The sequence below is a fragment of the Harpegnathos saltator genome, unplaced genomic scaffold, assembly GCF_003227715.2.
Source record: "Harpegnathos saltator strain DR-91 unplaced genomic scaffold, Hsal_v8.6 scaffold288, whole genome shotgun sequence".
Taxonomy (NCBI): Eukaryota; Metazoa; Arthropoda; class Insecta; order Hymenoptera; family Formicidae; genus Harpegnathos; species Harpegnathos saltator.
Window position 1 is genome coordinate 40,178 of NW_020230081.1, and position 20,755 is coordinate 60,932.

A 20,755-nucleotide genomic window follows, 5' to 3' on the forward strand; every position below is an offset into this window, starting at 1 on the left:
AAGCCGGTAATCGGCTACCTGATTAGGAGGAATCGATCGTCTCGAGTACGGCCTGCGGCTCGGCCGACGAAACTCGCCATAATTAGGACGATCTCTTAAGTACAAGATCGCGCTATGAATAGCCGCGTCGTCGTCGTCGTCGTCGTCGTCGTCGTCGTCGTCGCATTTCTCGCTCCGTTAACGAACAAACTAACTAACGATATCTAAAGATATCTAAAGGTAAAAAAACGATAACTAAAGATATCTTATCTCTCGGAGAGAGCGAGAGAGAGAGAGAGAGAGAGAGAGAGAGAGAGAGAGAGAGAGAGAGAGAGAGAGAGAGAGTGGTTTGGGCGGTCTCTCAGCGAGCTGCCAAGCGCAGCGGGGTCGGAAAATTCTGGCGGCAGAGGGCCGAGGGGGGAAGAGAAGCGAGGGAATCGGTAGCAGCGGTGGCCGGGTATGTACCGTCATGTAATCCGCTTTCATTCCTAAATACCGCGACGCACGGTAGCGCGGCGGCCTTTGTGGTATTAATTGTCGCGAGTAGCGGGGGCCGCGCAAGCATTGAAACGGACGGAGTAGCTCTCGGTAGGCTCTCTCCGTGCTTTTTCAACGGGCCAGGAGAAGCGGAAGGAGTGACCTGGTTTCCCTCCCTCTGCGAGAGAGTCTGTCTCTGCGTCTCCCGTCTGCAGAAACGACAACGACGCGTTGCGCTCTGAATCGCGCGAAGCGCGATCTGAAAGCTCGGGCATGCATCGCCGGTGTTCGCCCGAGGAACGAAAGATCCGTCGCTTCCTCCCGGCTGTCAGGCTGTCCGGAGCCGTTTCGACGCGTCGCCGCCGCCGCATTTGTCGGCATTGTCATCTCGCCCCTTCGATCGAGGCCGTTCTCAATTATCACGCATCGAGCTGCCGCGCCGTTGTGCTTCATTGCCGCAACCGCGACTTTGGTACTTCGCATCTGCTGCTGAAACAGCAGCTCGACGTCGTTTACGCCGCGAGCCACTCCTTAGTTTGGGCTTTACACACACACACACACACACACACAAGGTGCTCAAGTCGCTCGACACTGGCGTTGGCAATACGGTCGGAATGACACGCAAAGGCGACAGGGGTGATAATCTCGCCGGCCGCTTCGCTGCGCTTCTCTGAGGAGGTGGCTCAAAAAGCACTTCGAACTCAGGGGATCGCTGAAACGCTTCGAGCTAAAGTAATTAGCCGAATTTGCACGGCGGATTTTGTACTTTCGCTGAATAGACGCGCTGTAGAAACAAGCGGGGAGTATATTTCCGCCGCCGCGTAACGCATTATCTCTCTTCCTCTTTCAGAAACCTGTCATCCGATCGCTCGAGCGCTCCGAGGTAAAAACGGAGCGCTCGTTAATCGCCGGTGGTGCGGTTCCAGCGGGAAGTAACTCTTGTCGCGACGCTAATGCGTCACAACGGCTCCCATTATAACAGTTCCCCCAAGCTTGCGCTTGCAAGCTGCGCTGTGAAACTCGCGCGAGACCCGCCGTGTATCTTCGCCCGTGCATATTCGCCTACTTTCACAGCCACGGAGAGCCGTCATTCGGCTGTCACGGGCGGCAACGTAAATTCCGACTGGCGCGGCTGGCGCGGAATAAATCACAGCGGAAACAATTGGAGGAACGTAAGGGAGATCTCCGTCATGTGAGTGCGATCTTGCCGGCGATCTCTTCGTCGGAGAAATCGACGCCGGTCCGAGCGCGGAGGGACAGGTGAGCTCCGTTATTTGGGATAATTGACGTATCAACGGCGCCATCGCGGGTGTCGCTGGTACGACGGGACAAAAACGCGAGTTATCTCCTTTTTATCCGGCCACGAGAAGGTCCGACGACGGCTCGTCGTCATGTCGAGGCCGACGATGGAGGAGGCGCCGGTTATCTTCAGGGAGGCCGTCCTTTATCGCGAATGGGGCCATCGACTGGCCAGCCTGGGCAGGAACACTTCGGCGATTGATTACTTCGAGAAGGCGAGCAGACTGGCGGCCGGCGAGGAATTGAGAACGTTAATTGGCCTTTGCCGGGTGCTGATCAGGGACGCCAAGTACCCCGCAGCGGCGAAACTGTCGGAGAGATGCATGGAGATAGGTGTGCGCGAGAGCGAGGCTCGTTCCGAGCGACGAGGTGTTGTTAAAGAGGCGCACGAGTTGTTAATTGTATCTCAGCCGCGCCTCTCTCGCGATATCGCGCGGCGGCGCGATTATCTCTCGGCTGGCGATATTCGTTATTGTATTCTCGTTCGCGCGTGTGTGTATGCGTGCGTGTGTGCATATACTCTCTTGGAATTTCTCGCGGCGAATTCGAGCTCGAGTTTACAGCGGCGATTCTTCGCTCGTACGAAGCGGACTCTCGGGCGAATACTTTCGCTCGGAATTGAAGGCTGGATCTTTCTCCGCTGCACCGTTGCGGTGGCGTGTTCCCTCTAATCTAATCGACTGACACGCTCGCTCATACGGAGCCTCAGAATCCGCTCTAACAAGTAAACCTCGGGGAACGTCAGGCGCCGATTTGTTTCCAATTTGTTACAGCTATTTTTTATGTTAAAATATGAAGAAATCTGTTGTCATTTTTAGCTTGAATTAATTTCTTCAATCTTTTCGAAATTTCTCAAGTTTTGCGAAAGTACACTATTTAAAACAGTATTTCTTAAAAATATATATATATATATCTGATTTGTTGAAACTTGCACGCACACACATGTCGCCGATTATGAATCAGAACCATTTTGTAAAATTCAAAATGGTGGATCTTGTGTGGCTGACGTGATCGTTGAAAAAGTGTTCAGTTTTACATTCGACGTTGGGTAATCTCTCGGCCCGCTATCCACAGCAAACAAGCTCATTTTAACGTCAAAATCTGATAAAAAATCAACAAGAAATGAACAAAAAAACTTGAGAAATTTCGAAAAAATTGAAAAAATTAATTTAAGCTAAAAATGATAACAGATTTCTGTATACTTCGACATTGAAAATAATTATAAAAAAATTGGAAACAAATCGGCGTCTGACGGTGTTCCCCGAGGTTTATTTGTAAGCTTAATTGTAAGCGAAACGTCCACTCCCGCGATTCATCGAGCGACGGTATTTTTATTCGCCTCGAGCGAAGACACCGACGCTTTCCGCTCGCTCCGAGAGTGAGATTCCACTCCGCGAAATGTATTTAGAGTCAACTTATAACCGCGTAGCGCGATTTTCCCCTCTTTTCCCGCCTCAGCCCGCCGGCCGGAGCCCGAACACGCCCGGCGCGCTCGCGTCGCGTCGCTCCGCATTTAATTCCGTTTTTAATTTGCGAAATTGCACGCGAGCAATCTCGCGCATCAGACTCCCCCCCGGCTTTTTCACACAATTCCGCTGACCCGCGCTGCTGGCGGCGCATTAGAAGCAGAATCGGGTTAAAAGAAACGTGCGCACATGCGCCGCGGGAACGGACAATGATCGGCGCTTTGGGGGGACGTCGATTGACTGACAAGGTCCGCGCGGAGAAATACGTCCGCTTGAACGAAGCGAGCCGATTGAGGCCCTCGGAATTCAGACTCTGAAGTATCCAGGCTTCCTGGTCGACTCAGAGGTAATTCTGGTGTCCCCGACATCGGAACTTCTGAATCGCTGTTGCTGTTCCAGCAGAACATTCGACCGGACGTTTTCGCCCGCCCGCTAATTATCTCCCGCCGACTAACGATAAAACGAGCGAGCGCACGCTTCATCTCCGCGACACCGTATCTCGGCTTCAGATCCCGCTCATTACCAAGCGAGGCAGATGCGGATGCAAGCGCTTTTCCAGGCCGGTGAGTTCAGTCACAGCCTGGTACACGCTCACGAGGGTATGCGGCGGCGACACAGCATGACCTTTGAACACGGCATCTATCAGGCCAGAGAGACCATCGAAGATTGCGTCGGTCGGAACACGTCGCCTATAGCGCTGCTGCTGCTCTATCCGTGGATACGGAAGCTGCACGACTATCGGGACCACCTGATCGGCCAGAAGGAGGACCAGTTCCAGGGTGCGTATCTTCGACAAGGAACAAATGCGACGAGTGGGGGAGATCGTTTTCTTCCGATATCAGTCGTGCTATCAGTCTCGCCGGCGAGACGAGACATGCTGAAGCGAGTGAGAGAGAAAGACAGGGGGGAGAGGAGCCGCCTCTCCTCGGCCTGCTTCTCTCTAATCTCTCTGCAACGAGATTTCCTCGTTAGCTTACGGGCGGGCCGATGATGGAGCGAGAAAATATCCCGTGTCGAAGTCTTATTAGTCAATTGGGCTAATTATAGTATCAAATAAGAGAGAGAGAGAGAGAGACCTGTACAAAAAATTTTTCAAACACAAGATTACGCAGTTTCGATGTATTTATGCATTTTTGCAAACTGGTTTTTTAAAATATTTCACGAGGTCTTCCTGTCTCCTTTTTTCTCACAGTCGAATCGGTAATTTTTTGCGAGACAGAATTTGGTGGAAAAGCGACGGATCCTTTGCGAAATACCGCAAGTGATATAAAATATAATATTGTTACATGTGTGTGATGATTTCGGACTTTTCAGATAAGGCGAGACGATCATATTTTTATTCATCATTAAAATTTTATAAAGCAACGCGTACGTGAGAGAGCCGGTGGAAGATGACGGATCCAAACTGGGCGCGTATATAGTTTCGCGAAATTAGAACGATAGCGAGAAGGAAGTCGTTAGATTTGTGATCAGAAAAGTCCGAGATGTATCACACTTATCGGACGACTAACGATATTATTTAAGGGGACTGGGAGGGTCAGATTGCTGAAAAATGCTTGTCTTTGATAATATTTCGTGACGAACTGAATAAATGTGCGAGAATGAGAATTTTACATATATTTATACAACATATGAAGAATAGAACAATTTTGTTTTTAAACAAATACTCATATAAATATACGTCCACTTAAATTTTAAACGCGTTTTTCTCGAAAATTTATTGCTCAACTTTTTGCGTGTGATTTCTCCGAAACTGAGCTTCGTATCGATTTGAAATTTTAAAGCAATAATATTTGTTCATGTGGGTCTCAGGTGAACCATGGACAACTCCGTAAAAATATTTCATTTCGGGATATTAATTTTTTCATTGTAAAAGAACTGAAAAATTTGAATTTTTTCCTAATAATAGCTGCCCTTTTGTTCATTTTGTTCGATTTTTTTTTCTAGCGCTTCACCGGATAATGATAAGTCTCCTCAAGATTTCTAGCTAAAATTCGCTCTGATCGGGCCACCGAGAGCCGAGATATTACTGCAAAGACGATAACTTGAAAAAAAAAAAAGGAGAATATATTTCAATTCCAATATTCAATTTCAATATATATATCGTATATTTATACGAATATTTATTAATAAACAAAATTTTTTCTACTCTTCATATGTTATATAACTATACCTAAAATTTTCATTCCTGCACATTTGTTCAGTTCGTCAGAAAATATTATCAAAAACAAGCACGATTATTCAGCAATCTTCAAGCAAATCTGACCCTCCAGTCCCCTTAAGTGCGATATTATTACCGAACGAATGATCATTTCGCCTGGCTGTACCTCATCGCGCGACGGCGATTAGAGAATTAGATTTGCGTTTGAGCTCGCAGGTATCGCCGCGGACGAGGACGAGACGAGATTCAAGGTGAACGATCCGGAGGTGCAACAACAAGTTCGGCAGAGGCGACTGCAGCGCGTCATAGCGAAGATGTATATGGGTTACTTGACGATCGATAAGGATTTCCTCGAGGAGATTGCCGGCCAGCCGGATCTCGCGACTCCCGAAGTGGCCGCGCTCGCGAACCTGTGCCGGCGGAACATCGGCTACCTGCAGGACCTCCTGCGAATGCGACGGCCGCTTTACGTGACGCTGTTCGAGCGCCGGGCGATGACGCGAAGGCGCAGGAGGGCGATCGAGCGGGAGCGGAAATTACGCGCGAATATTGTCGTCATCACGGCGGATTTCCTATTGCGTCGCCTGCACATCGCGAGAGTCAACAAGGACTACATCTCCTTCTTCGGGTAACGTCGGGATCGTTCGGCTTGCACTAGTTTGCGAAAATCGTTTTCGGCGCATCTTTCTCCGGCGAACTCGAAGGCGCATCAATATTCACAACCGCGCGAGCCAGCCGGAGTGTATAAAAAATCATTCTCCTACGTTTTTCCTTTTCATTCGATTGATATTCAATCGAATGAAAAGTAAAAAGGAAACATATATATATATATATAGATTTTTCATTCGAGTCTTATTAGGGAGATATAAAAAAGCACTTGAAAGCGTTGTGATATATAACACAATCCCAAGGAGTTACAAACACTTCAAACTATTATGATATTATACTCTTATCTGTCCGATAGATAAGAATATAATGAAAGTACTTGAATGTTTTTTTCAATCTCTCTTTTCTTACACTAGGAAAAAAAATTTAGTATCTCTAACCAAACTGTCTAGTTGAGGCATTTTTTAATAGCAACCAAATATCTTGTTTTATATAACGAAATATTCAGTTGTCTCAACTAAATATATTTTTCTTGTTTTCTTCTCTGGACCAAATGATTTTGTTCTTAGACTTCGTATATAAAAATTAAGCATGTTAGTTATTTCATCCATAAAAATTACATAATAACGAAATCATTATTTTACATAAACTAAAATAATGCCCAATGGATGCTACTTTGTCTTTCTGTGCACTAAAATTTAGATTTTATATATTAAGAAAAAATTATAGTATTTTTAACAAAATTCATATAGTTAAAGCTTTTCGGGTGCTACAACAAAAGTATTACGTTATACGAACAAACCGTAATCAAACAGGATATTTGTTTGCAGGAACTAAACAGTTTTGTTGGGCATATTTTAACCAAATTATTTTGTTGTTACAACAAAATTTTGGTCCACGCAACAATATATTTTTCCTAATGTACGATTGTGACGTCGATATTTCATGCATCGCTACTTCTATCATGAGTTACCGCTAATCATTTGACGTGTTCTTCATTCCGTCAAGAGAACGACACGTTCAAACGCTCCTTGTTTGAATGTTTATTCATCGAGCTGCCGAGTATCCAACTGCCGTGATATTTGCGTTCCGCCAATCGGGACAGCGAGATGGTGCTCGAATGTTCACTGTCTGAATCGGGAAATCGTGTTCTTTAGTTTCAACGCTCGAAACACCTGGCCTCTAATTCTAACCGCGCTGAATCGTGACGTCGGGAGCGAAAAATCGTACAAAGTTCTCTCTCTCTCTCTCTCTCTCTCTCTCTCTCTCTCTCTCTCTCTCTCTCTCTGTCTCTGTTTATCTCTTTCTCTCGATATAGGTACATTGAGATGAATTCCAAGTTTCTTCGTAAACCACCGGCTGTCTCGGTGTCAGATTAGTCAAGTATACCGGGAGCTCTCCTCCTCGCGTTATTCTACGTCGGCAAATACACTGATAGAAAAATATAGTTGAATCAACTATAATCTCACTATATTTTATAGTTCATTTTGGCGTCAACCATAGTTTTATAGTTCGTGGAACTTGCAAAATATAGTAGAATAAACACAAACATATAGTCAATGATTGTCTGAAATAATTGTTTAGTTACTTTTACCACATATATGGTAATTTCTCATTCACAAATATAGTGAGATTTAATATTCATATGGTCACATCTGTCATCGTTTAGCAAATATTCAGGTAATATTGACTGTATAAAAGAGTCACTTTACCTACCATTTTATATTTGTATCCATACAATAATCTTAGTTTAACTTACTATAGTTCTTAGTAAAAATATTATATGCTTGGTTATGCTATGCCTATATCGTAATTATTACCGATATTATGGCAATACTTGCTATAAATATGATATTTCGGATTATAATTTAGTTACTGTTATCATTATAGTTCCAAATATTATATACTTTTCTCTCAGTGTAGCCGTGTGATCCAGTCTACGTTCGTTCTGCGTTTTCAGCGCAGCGAACGAATGCGGCTGTGACAGACTCGATCGAGTTTTACAGCCGCTCGTTAATTCGCGAACCGAGAGGAAAGTTTTTCTCGGTATATCTTACCGACCCCCACCATCTAATCCATCTCGACGTATAACGCGAAGGAAAACACGATTCTTTGCTTTGACTAAATACGCCCGCGACGAGGGGGCGGGGTTCTTGAGCTCAGCGCCGAGTTGAGCTCCGTAAGCTTCGCTTGGGCGTAAAGCTCTGTGCGAGATTGGCTCTCTTTCGCAAACCAACGGGCTCGAGCTCGAAATAGCCATGTACGAGCGAATAATAACGAAACTTGACTAGCGGTGAAAGCGGGAGCGTAAGCCTGCCTGCGAGGGACGAGCGCCTCGTCTGATTAACAATATACACGGGGAGGAAAGATCGGTCGTGAATTAACACGACGATGAACGGAATTTCTGCTTCTCCGAAAGCGAAGTCAGCCAGCGTACGCGCCAGAAACGTCGCTCCCTCCGAGCGAAACGCATTAGGTTCGTTCGCTCCGGCAAGCTTCCCTCCGCGTGTACAACACTTCATATCTCGCGACTATTTCTCTCGGTACTTGAATGTATACTGGTACGAGCTACGGTATCTCGAACTCGCAAAGTGCCTGACCGATTCCCCCCCCCCCCCCCTCCATTTGATCAGATTCGTCGATCATATCAAGGACAAGTTTGACTCGTACTCGAGTAAAATGTTTCCGCTGAAGGAGAAGTTTCTCAACGCATTGTACGAGATGGTGGCGTGGGTTTACATCGACACGCGCGACTTGATGCGTCTGGCCGACGAGGAGATAAAGGCGACGTACTTGAAGCATCACTTAGGGATACGAGTCGCGACGATTCCGCGCGACAGCGACCTCGCGTGGATGCCGAGCACGAATCCGAAGGAGAGGCTGAAGCTATTTCGCAGGTATAATTTACTACTCGCAAGTAGGCTCGTCCTGGACAGACATATCGCAGGCTATCCGCAATGAGAGAAAAGACGGTTGGATGAACGCGATCATAAACGAGCGTTTTGATTCGAGGAAACGGGGTTTCCGGCTCTCGTGAAGCAAACTCGACTCTGAGATTCCTATTTTCTTCAATCGTGTAGAAGAAAGAGCGGCCGAATCAGCGAGCCAAACGCGCTCTGCCGGGAGAAAACAACATTTTTGTTTCTTACGAGCGAAATGCGACTACTCGGGGAGCCAGAGATTCTCTTACGTACACCAGGGAAAATGTATTGTTGCGTGAACCAAAATTTTTTTGTAACAACAAAATCATTTGGTTAAAATATGCCCAACAGAACTGTTTAGTTCCTGTAGACAAATATCTTGTTTGATTACGGTTTGTTCGTATAACGTAATACATACTCCTGTTATAGCAACCAAAAAGCTTTAACTGTACGAATTTTGTTAAAAATACTATAATTTCTTCTTAATATACAAAATCTAGATTTTAGTGCACAGAAAGACAAAATAGTATCCATCGGGCATTATTTTAGTTTATGTAAAATAATATTATTCGTTATTATGTAATTTTTCTGGATAAAATAACTTAATTAAAAATGTTTAATTTTTATACATGAAGTCCAAGAACAAAATCATTTGGTCCAGAGAACAAAGCAGAAAATATATATTTAGTCGAGACAACTAAATATTTTGTTGTATAAAACAAGATATTTCGTTGCTATTAAAAAATGCCTCAACCAAACAGTTTTGTTGGAGATACTAAATTCCTTTTTCCCAGTGTACTATTTTCCACGCGCTTTTCCCGGAATAATGTCGAACGAGCGCGTGCCTCGAGCGTGTTTCCTTTCCGCTTAACACGCGAACGCGCAATCGACATGCATGTCGTATCGCGCATATCGCGGCAACGCGTGATTTGTAAATGTCGCATCATTTCTACGCGGGATATACAGTCGCAATTAAAGGCGCGACTCGCGGTAATATCCCATTCGAGCGCGAACGATATCTCCCGAAAAGGAAAAAGAAAACACGATTTCGATGCAAGCAGGAGATTAGGCATGGCGTGCGCGCCGCTCGAGCTCGCCTGGCTGCACCACGACCTGTGCAAGCTGCTCGTCGATATCTGTCGCTTCGACCTGGCCAGATTCTACGGCAAGAAGGCGCACGACATGGCGCAGGAGGCCAAGTGCGAGCAATGGGTGTTGAACAGCAATCACCTGATCCTGCGGATCGAGATACATCAGAATAATAGGAGCGAAGCGAGGGACGCCGCGATGTCGGCGCTCGCGAGCGCCAAGAGGCTCGGTATCGATCATCTGGTATGAACAAAGTGCCGCGATTTTGCAAGGGCTCTCGCCGGCCCTTTGCGGTCGAATTCGCCCGCGCGGGTCGACATCCAATCAGCGCGCCCTCGAAATTAGTTTGCGTCTTCGAAATCGCGAAGGAGCGCGGCCCTACGAAATGATCGGGGAAGGGAGAGAGAGAGAGAGAGAGAGAGAGAGAGTCTATATCATTCTTGGACATTTGTCAATTTCTTTGTTTATCCGGCTGTTTCTGCACTCATTCATAGACGGAGGGCGAAACGTCCAATGAGTTTTCGATACTTTTGTGCGGATTTGATCTAATATTAAGTGATATAGGAATTTATCAATATGTATTATTCATTTTATTGTTCCTTGCGCACTGCAATATTTGGTCAAATTCGGGCTAAAGTGCAGAAAACTGCCGGCTGTTTGGACGTTTTACATTACTCGCATGTTTCGCCTGAAGTTCACCTTCCAGGTTGTTTATCGATTTCCCTCGTCGTCGCTTATGATACGTTACTTATTATTTCTTATTTGTATTTTTACTTTCACGCTACGTTATTTTTATTCTGTTGTGTAAACAAAGGGTTGCTGATAAATGATTATTATTATCGTGTCCTTCTCGCCGCGCGCTTTTCGAAATTTTGCATAAACATTTCGTTTCCTCGATCACGGTTTCGTGGATTACGCAGCGAGCGACGTCGATGTGTCCCAGCAATGAATCGTGGCGTATGATTGAGAAAAGAAAATAGCAGCTGGTTCGGTAAAATTGGCGCAATTATCCGCGCGCAAGCAAATACTGCGCCAATTGAGCAAATTACGCGTTGATGGAACGACGTATCGCGTGGACGCGCGGGCAGTTGTTGACGGAATCGTGATTGTTAAATGGGCTGATAACTCGTTACAGTGATTACACAATGTGTGTTTGATGAACGTTCGCTCGAGCGGACTCCGCCCGTTCGCACGCACCATCGTCGGTGCCGCCAATTTTTCTTCTCGACGCATCTACTGCATATAAAACGATAAAGCGGCAAGTCATTTTCTCTCGGGACAATTTCCATCTCTCGCGACAAGTCTTCAGCCGCGCTAACGACCGTTCAACCTCCCTCTCGCTGAATAAGTTTTTATTCAAATGTTGTGCTTACATTCGTTTCCGTTATTCGCTGACGGACTTTTCTCCCTTTCTCTCTCTCTCTCTCTCTCTCTCTCTCTCTCTCTCTCTCTCTCTCTCTCTCTCTCTTCGTCTCTCGACGGGTCTCTCGCGACGAAAGAAAATCTCGCGCGGAAAATCGTTCTGTTTTCACAAAGACAGACGAATGTGATCCTCTTTCGCGCGACGAGCAAGAAGTGCTCGCACGGTGAAGGACGAGAGCGGCGCGAATGAAATCGCGCCGAGACCGCGTCAGGACCGCAAAGGACTTCGCCCGGTTGGCGCGGAAGCGGGCTCGGTTAATTCGGCTCCGATGAATCTCGCGATGCTGCCCGCAGATTGATTTCTACGAGAGGGCCATCAGACTGGTGGACGAGCTGGACGTGGAGCGGATCGGCGACTTTGACGGCGCCGCCTCCAGGCAGCAGCTGATCCTCGAGCTGATGCCGCGAGAGATGAAGGGGGAGGTGGATTTTCTGTGGCGGCGCATGGACGTCGTGCCGGCGAAGAGACGGCTCTCCGTCATGCCGGGCTGCAAGCCGATCGATCGGAAGCACAAAATGACGTCCAAGCGAAGGACCATATTACCCGGGCCGCCCAAGGACCCGGAGAGAGAAGCCAGGCTCGCCATGTTGAGGCAGCACGCTCCGCGCGTCAAGCGGCCGGGCTTCGTGGATTTCGAAGAGTTCGAATGATGGACGGCGATCTCCCCCCGGCGACCGGACGGTCACACCCCGATCGCGCATTGTCCGCCGGCTCACTGTCAGGCAAATTATCGCCGGGCGATCGAGAGCGCGAACGGGACGCGAAATGAAAATCACTCAGCCGTTACGATCCATTCACGCGCGCGCGTCTCTCAGCTTTTCGTGCCCATTCGAGCTCGCCGCGGCTCATTTCGCGGATATTGAATTTCGTTGTACCGCGGGTTCATTCGTTGTAATTAATGATTATAATAATTGCATGAAAATTCCAAATGTACACCGCATCTCCCGCTGCGCGCTCCATCAACGTTACTCGTTCACTTATTGTTCTCTCTCTTTCTCTCTCTCTCTCTCTCTCTCTCTCTTTCTTTCTCTTTAACCCATCCATGCATCATTTTGTATCTCATACGTTTTATTTGCTCTCCGCCTCTCCTCTTCTTCTCCTTTTTCCATTAAATTCATCTCGCCATCTCTCTTCCATTGTACATTGTTGTTTCGGAAAGACGCAAGAACAGCTTCCTATCTCGTCCTGATTGTCTCCGGAGAGTGTCGGACGGCGATTTATTCCTGCTCCTTGCGAGAACACTTCCGGTCGCACGTGCGAGGACAATTTTACGGCGATCATCCTTCGGCCCCGTCGCGACGCTGCAAGGGAACGTGAAACGTCGAGAGTTTGCATGCGGCCGCGAGCGGATGGATGGAATTTTGCCCGACGACCTCGCGTCACTGTCGCGCGGTATCGGACATGTATTTGAGCGAATTTCCGACTCGCCATTTCACGCAACCGCGGCGATCTCGGCCTTTTACTCGCCGTGCGCATCATCTCGTGATAGATGCGCGTCTCGTTCCGGCCGGTTTCGGCGCGGCTGATCGGCACGGTCGTTTTCCAATAACGACGTCGTGCCAGAGCCAAGGGACGGCCGGCAACATTCTGGCCGGCTGTCGTTACCGGAATCACCCTAGCGGAAATCTCTTTACCGCGCCGGCACTCCGACTCTCTTTCTCTCTCCCTGTATTTTTTCTCGCTGTCATTCTTCCTTCCTCTCCGCTTTCTTCTTGTTTTTCCTCCGAGCACCGTCTGAAATTCTAGTCTCACTGCCTCTCTCCCTCGAGTGCCCGCCCCCTTCCTCTCTTTCTCGCTCAGCTCTCCGGCAACATTTTACCGCCAGCGCGGCGCGCCGACTGTTAATTGGCAAGAATAATTAATTAGCCGCCGCATGGGGACAGTACGGTAATTTATCGAGTAGATGAATGCGAGGAAGAGAAGAGAGATGAGGAGTGACGGGGCGGCGAGGGTGGCGGGAGAGCAGAATGGGAAGATCGGAAATTGAGTGCGATCAGCGAGGCGTGTGTCCGCGGTCGGCTGGTCGGACTATTCGATAAAAATCGTCTCCCGGCGTCCTGGATGCCGAGATGCATCCACACCGGCCGCGTATACGGCGAACAATGTCGCGCCTTGCGCCTCGTTCCTCCCCTGGGAAGTCGCACGACCAGGAGCGGGCAGGCTCTCAAGACGGATAGCTCAGGATCTCGTCGAAGAAGGCGAGAGCGCTGCACGACGTGTTGTTGCCAGGTATACGCGTGGAACTTACGAAGATAGATCGCCTCCTTCGTGCGCGGCGCGAGAGCTCTCGTAGTTATAATAGCCTTCGGTGTCTTTCGCACTTCCCCCTCGAAATTCGCCGCCATTCATCTTCACCGCGATAACTAAATTCCCCCCCCCCCTCCTCGCGAGAGGTGCTCTCCGTAATATCCGACTTGACGGAAAAGGAGGGCAAGAATGAAAAGAGGATAGCAGCCCGTCACACGACGGCAGATCCGGCTCGGCGCCGGAGAAGTCATTTAAAGCGAAGCCGCAGTTGACTCGCTTCTCTCTGTCTCCCTCCCTCTCTCAGCCGATTATTAATTCGTCGCGCGTTACATCGATCGGAAAAAGAGAAGAATCGAGAATCGAGACGGGCGAAACTGGCTGCAAGCCGGCCGTCGTCTGTCGGGAGATCAGTCAGAGGCGGATTCTCAAACGCGCGCCGCGTTGGTCTCGCCACGTTCGCCGCAGGGCCTCGCGATGGCCACATCCGCCGTGTGGGAGCTCCTCGACGACGACGGCGACGACGACGTGACGAGACGGGCCGTGGAGCGCGCGGAGGACCGCGCGCGTCTTCAGGCGAAGGTGAGGCCGGCGTCGCGCGGAAACGTCCGACAATATGCGCAAGCCTTGCACCGTCAGGCGGACGAGCTGTGCCAATGGTAACGTGATCGATATCCGCTTAACGATATTAATCCCGCGCCCTACTTCATATTTTACGACTCTTGATTAGCTCGGCGAAAGCGCAACGCGTGGTCCCTCCTGGCGAGCGACGTGGACGGGCTCGGTCGCCGTGGGCTCTCTCAGGACGACCGATCTCTGGAGGGTTAAAAAGCGCGTTAGCTCTTAATTGCTTTTCTCCTCTTCGCAGTGATGCATTTCCAAGCTGCCCTCTCTCTCTCTCTCTCTCTCTCTCTTTCTCTTTTATAGCCGTAGCTTCAATAGCGCGTTATCGCATTGTCTCGCCTCGTCTTGTCTCGTCTCGTCTCGTCTCGTCCGGCTCGTCTCTAGTCTCAAGAAGGACCGACGCGCTTGCATCGAACGCTGAATGCCGTGTAACAATAACAGGCAGGAAGAGCCATTGTGCGCCTTTCACGTCCTGTAATTTTCATCTGCCAGTCGGATCATAATGATCACAATATATTTCTATTAGCTTAGTTACGTCAAAAGTGTCGATATTTTATGCGGATACGGGCTGACTGACGCAACGACGAGCGGTAAAAAATTTACGCTGGAAAAGGGGGGCCCTGAAAAGCTTTCTGTTTTAAATATTGCATCGCGCGTTGTTGGGATGCATTTTAGCGGACCGATGAGGTCATTCGGTGCTTTCAGTTAAAAATGGTCATTTCTCCTCCCTCCTTCCCTCCCTCCCCCTCCCTCCCTCTCTCTCTCTTTCTCTCTCTCTCTCTCTTAGTTAGATATGTACGTTATATGATACGTTTCGTTATATTCTCGTTACGTGCGCGCCAGCTACGTAACAGCGAGGCGAAATTATTATCGATAGAACGTCGCGAAATTTTCCCGCGAGTGGACTCTATTTTGAATTTAAAACACATTAAAACGGGCGATCGCGTGGTCGTCGCCTGCACCGTCGTTGAAGCAGCACGCGAGCATTTTGGTCGTTCCCGGTGGGAAAAAAATGGGTCGTGGGGAATATCGGAAATATTGCCAATACGTCGTTTCCCTGAAAGAACATTCGACGGGAATATCGCTTCACAAGCGGACTGGTATTTAGCTTTCGCGGATAGTCATGAACGTTTCAATTCCACAAATAGATTTTCCTCCTTCCCCTCTCGCCTCGGTAACTCGGTAGATCCGTAAACAGCCCGCGGCCCCCGATGTACCGCTGTCAATGAGGCAGCCCAGTCACTCTTTCTCTTTTCTCGCTCGCGCGAATCGCGCATGCTGAGATGCTAACTTCACACCCGAGCGGAACATCGTCCCGTATTAAAACCTCATCCGGCTTCCAAACTTCAAATAGGGCCCGGATAACTTTATCGGATCCGGCACGTAATAAAGAGTGAAACGCACTGCTGTATAAAATTGCCTGAAATCGAGAAACCTGATCAAATGTCCATCAGGAGCAAATCAGGCATCCAAATAATCGACGTCATCGCTGGTCAGGGTGTAATCCGAAAAATATTGCAAGACAATTGCCGCACATTCCGACCGATAAGGTCCACTCACAATACCTTCTTATGGCTTGCCTAGTCATGCCATAATCATCAGACATAAAAAATCGCCGTATTTGATTTCTGCTCGGGAAGGTCCAATCATAATGCCTTCTTATGACTTGCCTGGTCATGCCATATCAGGCATAAAAAATTGCCGTATTTGATTTCTGCTCGGGGAGTCTCACCGCTCCGCAGGTACGAACAATGCGTGCGCACGTGCGCCACTGTGAGACATTTAATAATTCATCGAGCGTACGCCGCGCGCGCGCGCGCGCACTTCTGCACTCTTGTCTCCGTCGTACTTACAGCTCTATGCATCACACGTTTGCATCAAACAGCAAATTAAAGATTCGTTAAACTGCGCTCCAATGTGATAACGTGTTCGCTAATACGTCGATCCAGCGGGAGCCAGCGGTGAGCCCCCGAGAAATTAATGCAGCACGCATTATGTAGCGATGATACGCTTGGATTAATCGTGTTACGCGATATTTTATCATCGCGCGCTCGCGCGACAGCGAAACCGCGCCTCTTCGCAGCGCGTATTTGGCGACAACGAGCGGCTAACGCGCGCTGATGCACAGCGACGGTGGTTTGATAACTTTTCATTCATTTAACGCGGAAATTCCGCGACCACCCGGCCGATCAGTCGCGGCGGTCTACCAACGATGAGCGATTTAACCCTTTAACGCCTACTGGTAACTATAATTAGCAGAAACGCATTTAAGAATCCGTAACTTAGTCAAAGAAGGAGATATTTTCGTTTTCTTTGCGTCTGCACCGTAAAGGTGAATTCTTCTTCTAAAAATAGGTATATATACGCAGATTGTATGTAGATTCGGTTTAGTCTGTTTTAAGCTCAGTTTTAATGATAACATGTTTTGTCAGATTCCCAGTAGGCATAGTTAGCATTGTTACTGACATCTCGAAGTGCACTACAAATGAACGAAGAGATTGGTGTCTGTTATAATTTTATACATTCGGAAGCTTTCTCGGGTGCAAAATGTGAGATTAAAAGAATACAGAAATTCGAAACGGCGAATATCCGATATGGTGGACACGAAAATCAAGAAATCAATTTATTTTCGTGAAACCTGGGGACCTACAGTTTCTTACGCGGCGAGGGGGGTGAAGGGACGATTGACTATCTAAATGATGATCTATAAGATATTCTTCTGAAATAGTAAGTTTGACGCTCTGAGTGATAAACCTCACTCACAAATATAGTAAAGTTTCAGCTCAAAAATGTCAAGCTGACTGTCAAGAGTTATGTCGTATCGATTACCCTCCATTTTTCTCTGTATAGGTTGCTCATTTCGTATATGCTACGCTAGGATCCAAGTCATACCAATAAGCAGAAAACGAACGATAAAGAAACCAATATAAAATTCTGATATTTTCTTTCGTTACCACTACTCATAGTCTCAGTTCAAAAAAGCTCAAATTTTATTCTTAAAACACTTATAAAAAAAAATCGAGCGTTAAGAGGTAAAAATTTGGCAATTTGCAAATCACGCAGCGGCGAGTACGAGTCGGCGTTAGTGCTGTACCACCGAGCGGCCACGGTTTGCCCGCACGACAGCACCCACGGCGTAGCGGCTCGGCGTACCGCGGCCATGATAAGCTTGTGGAGTAATCCGGAGAAAAGCTCGACGAGACCGCCGGCGAATACGAGGAGCGACGCGATTTCGAGGGTGACTTCGTGCCCCGAGAGCGCGGTGCTCAGAGCGCCTCGCGACGCCTCCAAGTCCTCCGATTCGTCGATTATCTCTGGTATCCTCAGGTAAGTGCCGAATCAATCCGCCGGGATTGATGTTTAATGCGGACGACGCAGTGCCGAGGGGAATGCTCGGAAACGGCGACCTCAAGCGGAAAGCTTCCCCGCGACTTCGAGGTCAACGACGTCTCTTCATCCGCGATTTTGCCATAACTCGACTTACTTACTTACTTCGGCGATTGCACATGTTGCAAATATTAGAGAAAAAGTCCAACACGAAGATCAGGGTCAAAGAAGTTTCTGCGACCTCGAGACCTTCGAGACTCGAAGGTCACGGTCTTCGAAGAAGACCGCTCGACGTTCGTTATTTCGACGATGCCGAAGCAATAATTTCCCAACATCTCGACACGTCGGAAAAATATGAGGACAAGAAAAAAGGTTCCGAAAAGCAAGGAGCAGAATCATAAGCAAAGACCAAGTCCCACCCGCCCCGCGTCTGAAAACCCCGCGTCGTCAGCGGCTCGATCTTACACACGACGTTCGAACACGACGAGCTGTTTCGTCTTCCAGACACCTCGACACCTGCAAAAAGCCGTCTACCGACACCCTCCCCGCGCTAGGATCGCTCATCAGCCAACTGAGCCGATCGCGAGCGACCTTGGAGCACGTCAACAGCCACGCCGACGCGATGCTGAGGAAACTGAAGGCCACTTTCGACGCCGGCAGGATGCGGAACTCCTTGAGGCTCGCCGAGGACCTGCTGGCGCTGTCGCCCGACCTGGGGGACCCTCGTCGACATAAGATACCGGCGTATCATTACTTGTCTCTGATCCACGCCGCTCTAGGAAGGCACGATCGAGCGTCCGAGCAGGTCGCCCGGCTGGTGCGCCTGTCGCTGAGCGTCAACGACGAGGTGCACCTGTCGCAGGCTCTGGTGACCTTGGGCAAGGTGCACCTCAGCTTCGGCTGCCTGCAAGCGGCCGCGCGCGCCTGGGAGAACATGTCGATCCACGTCGGCCAGCCCGTGGCGCAGGCCTGGCTCCACCACGAGATCGGGCGCTGCCATTTCGAGGGAGGGAAGTACGTGAAGGCGTTGCGCGAGGCGGCACGCTGTTGGGAGCGCGCGGAGGAGGCGAGCTCGAACAAGTGGACCTTCCACGCCGGCCTCCTGAGGGCGCAGTGCCTGGCGTTGCTGGGTCGCTTCGCTGGTGACGATTTTACTTCTCAACCCCTTCCTCCATTTTTCCCGGCCGGCGGAATCTCACGGATGGCCGGTTGATTCCCCTCGCGGCGCGCGATTGTCCCGAAGGGACGCCGTTCCGCCGGAAAATTCCAACGGGGCTCCTTTAAAGCGCCCCTGCAGCCTCGACGGGATCCCGACGGGACGCAATATCGCGTTGTGCCTCGGCCGAGACGGCCCGTCTGGACGAATAACTCTCTCCGCAATTGTATGTTATGCGAGTCGCTCGTGAATGGGACATTTAAAACAGTTGGCCGGGATGCTTGAGGTACTCCGGTCGGTAGGCAAACGTGTGCTTGGACTATGTAAAAAAAGAGAGGAAAGAGAGAGAGAGAGAGAGGCGGAAAATAATACGTTGCGCTCTATTCTGTTAACGTCGACGCTCTTATCACGAGGGATTTTCATTCCGCCGAGTGGAATCCAGACCGCCGCAGAATGCGTCCGTATGCAAACGAAACGCGACTTTTAAAACGCGCGTTTGTAGTTTTACATGACGTCTCTTTGCGCCTGTAATCGATATTACAGGCCGAGTGAGTGGACTCGGTTGGACGAGTTGAATCTTCACGGGGCGAATTTGCGCGAAATTCCAATGGCGCACGTGGAAAAATATTATACCGCTAAGACGAGCGGATCCAGTTTACTCTTCTTTTCTCAAGTAATATACAATAGTCTTCGACAAGAAATATCTTTTCACAAGAGTCACGCATGAAACATACTTCCTCAACTGATAATAATTGTAAAATGTATCCAAATTTCTGGCAAAAAGCTCATTGCTCCGAAAGAAACGTTTGTTACCATTTTACGAATATTATGGAATTTATATCCTATGTAACATGTTATGTATAACATGTTATGTATAACATGTTACATAGTCGTATACATCGTATACATAATTATGTTATGTATACGAAGCAAGCCGAACTCTTTTGTTCGAACACTCTTTTCGAACTTTGCCTTCTTCACTGAAAGATTAAGCTTATTAGGATCCAAAGTACCTTTGGAGCAAATCTGATATGCTTATGATGAAGTCTGACGGTAGATTTGTCGACACTTAAGCTTCTGAGATGCTTGAAACAAATAACAGTTACTACGAGTGCAGTGTATACTTTTCCGTGTGCGCGCAAACAATTATCGGAAGCTGTGTACGTGAAGCGTGTGCATCCGTTTCGTTTGTCGGAGATAGATCGCGGGGAAGGAACGTCAAAAAGCCCGATTCAACTCGATACCTGCGATACCTGCGTGTATCTGCGCGCGATGACCTCGCGGTAGTAATTCGAAAGCCGGATGGATTCGACCGCCGGAAAACGCGCTCTCGCGTCGCTCCGCGAAATTGCGGAGCGAGGAAACGCGAGAGGTCCGTTCTTTTTAGCCGAGGAGCTAGGTTACACTTTTTGTGCCGTTAGAACGGAGATATATAATTCAGCGTTGGAAGGAGGGGGAAAAAAGTGCCACGTGCGGTATTAGTTGAACCGAAAAGAACAGGCCTAATGTTATCTAAAGCCGGCGCGCTCAAGCCCGCGCGAATACAAAGCATCCCGCATTCGCAGAGGCGCTGGAGGAGCTGCGAATCGCCGCGAAAATCAGCGAGGAGGAGGGCGACACACCCACGTTGTCTTACATCCGAGATCTAATCGAGCAGCTGAATCGTGCCCTCCGCGAAGTCACGTTCGGCGTGAATCGATGCGCGAAGGGTCCTTCACCGGGGTTATCGCCGCGCGAAGAGCTCGGCCGATCTGAGGGGAACGAAGCGATAACAACTTCTGGAATTAAGAGAAAGACGCGCAGCAGGGAGGGCGCTTTAGCGCCGTCATTATGTCCCGGCTACGTGGAGGACGAGACGCTCGATCGACGCGAGACAGGTATTAGCGTGGAATTTGTCGGGGATTTATTAAGAATAAAGAATGCTCTCGACCTATTGTCCGTCGAGAGAGATTTCATTTCAGATTTCGAGAAGCAAAGGTAATC

At 48.6% G+C, this 20,755-nt stretch overlaps 3 protein-coding genes across 4 annotated transcripts in view; 2 read left to right on the forward strand and 1 right to left on the reverse strand.

Annotated features, from left to right (window-relative positions):
• The window catches only part of LOC105181975 (uncharacterized), a 103,766-nt gene that overhangs the window by 2,678 nt on the left and 80,333 nt on the right, over positions 1-20,755 (reverse strand). The gene's annotated exons all lie outside the window — the stretch shown is intronic.
• LOC105181987 (tetratricopeptide repeat protein 25-like) lies at positions 303-14,916 on the forward strand. Its single transcript, XM_025299665.1, has 7 exons — positions 303-1,716; positions 1,827-2,088; positions 3,731-4,000; positions 5,599-6,011; positions 8,581-8,885; positions 9,971-10,241; positions 11,703-14,916. Exons 2-7 carry the CDS (start codon positions 1,848-1,850, stop codon positions 12,069-12,071), a joined length of 1,869 nt encoding a protein of 622 aa, XP_025155450.1. The 5' UTR covers positions 303-1,716; positions 1,827-1,847; the 3' UTR covers positions 12,072-14,916.
• Positions 14,282-19,573, forward strand: LOC112588769 (uncharacterized). The gene is made up of 3 exons (XM_025299666.1): positions 14,282-14,324; positions 17,313-17,616; positions 18,121-19,573. The coding sequence occupies exons 1-3, from the start codon at positions 14,282-14,284 to the stop codon at positions 18,827-18,829; spliced, it is 1,056 nt and encodes a 351-aa protein (XP_025155451.1). The 3' UTR covers positions 18,830-19,573.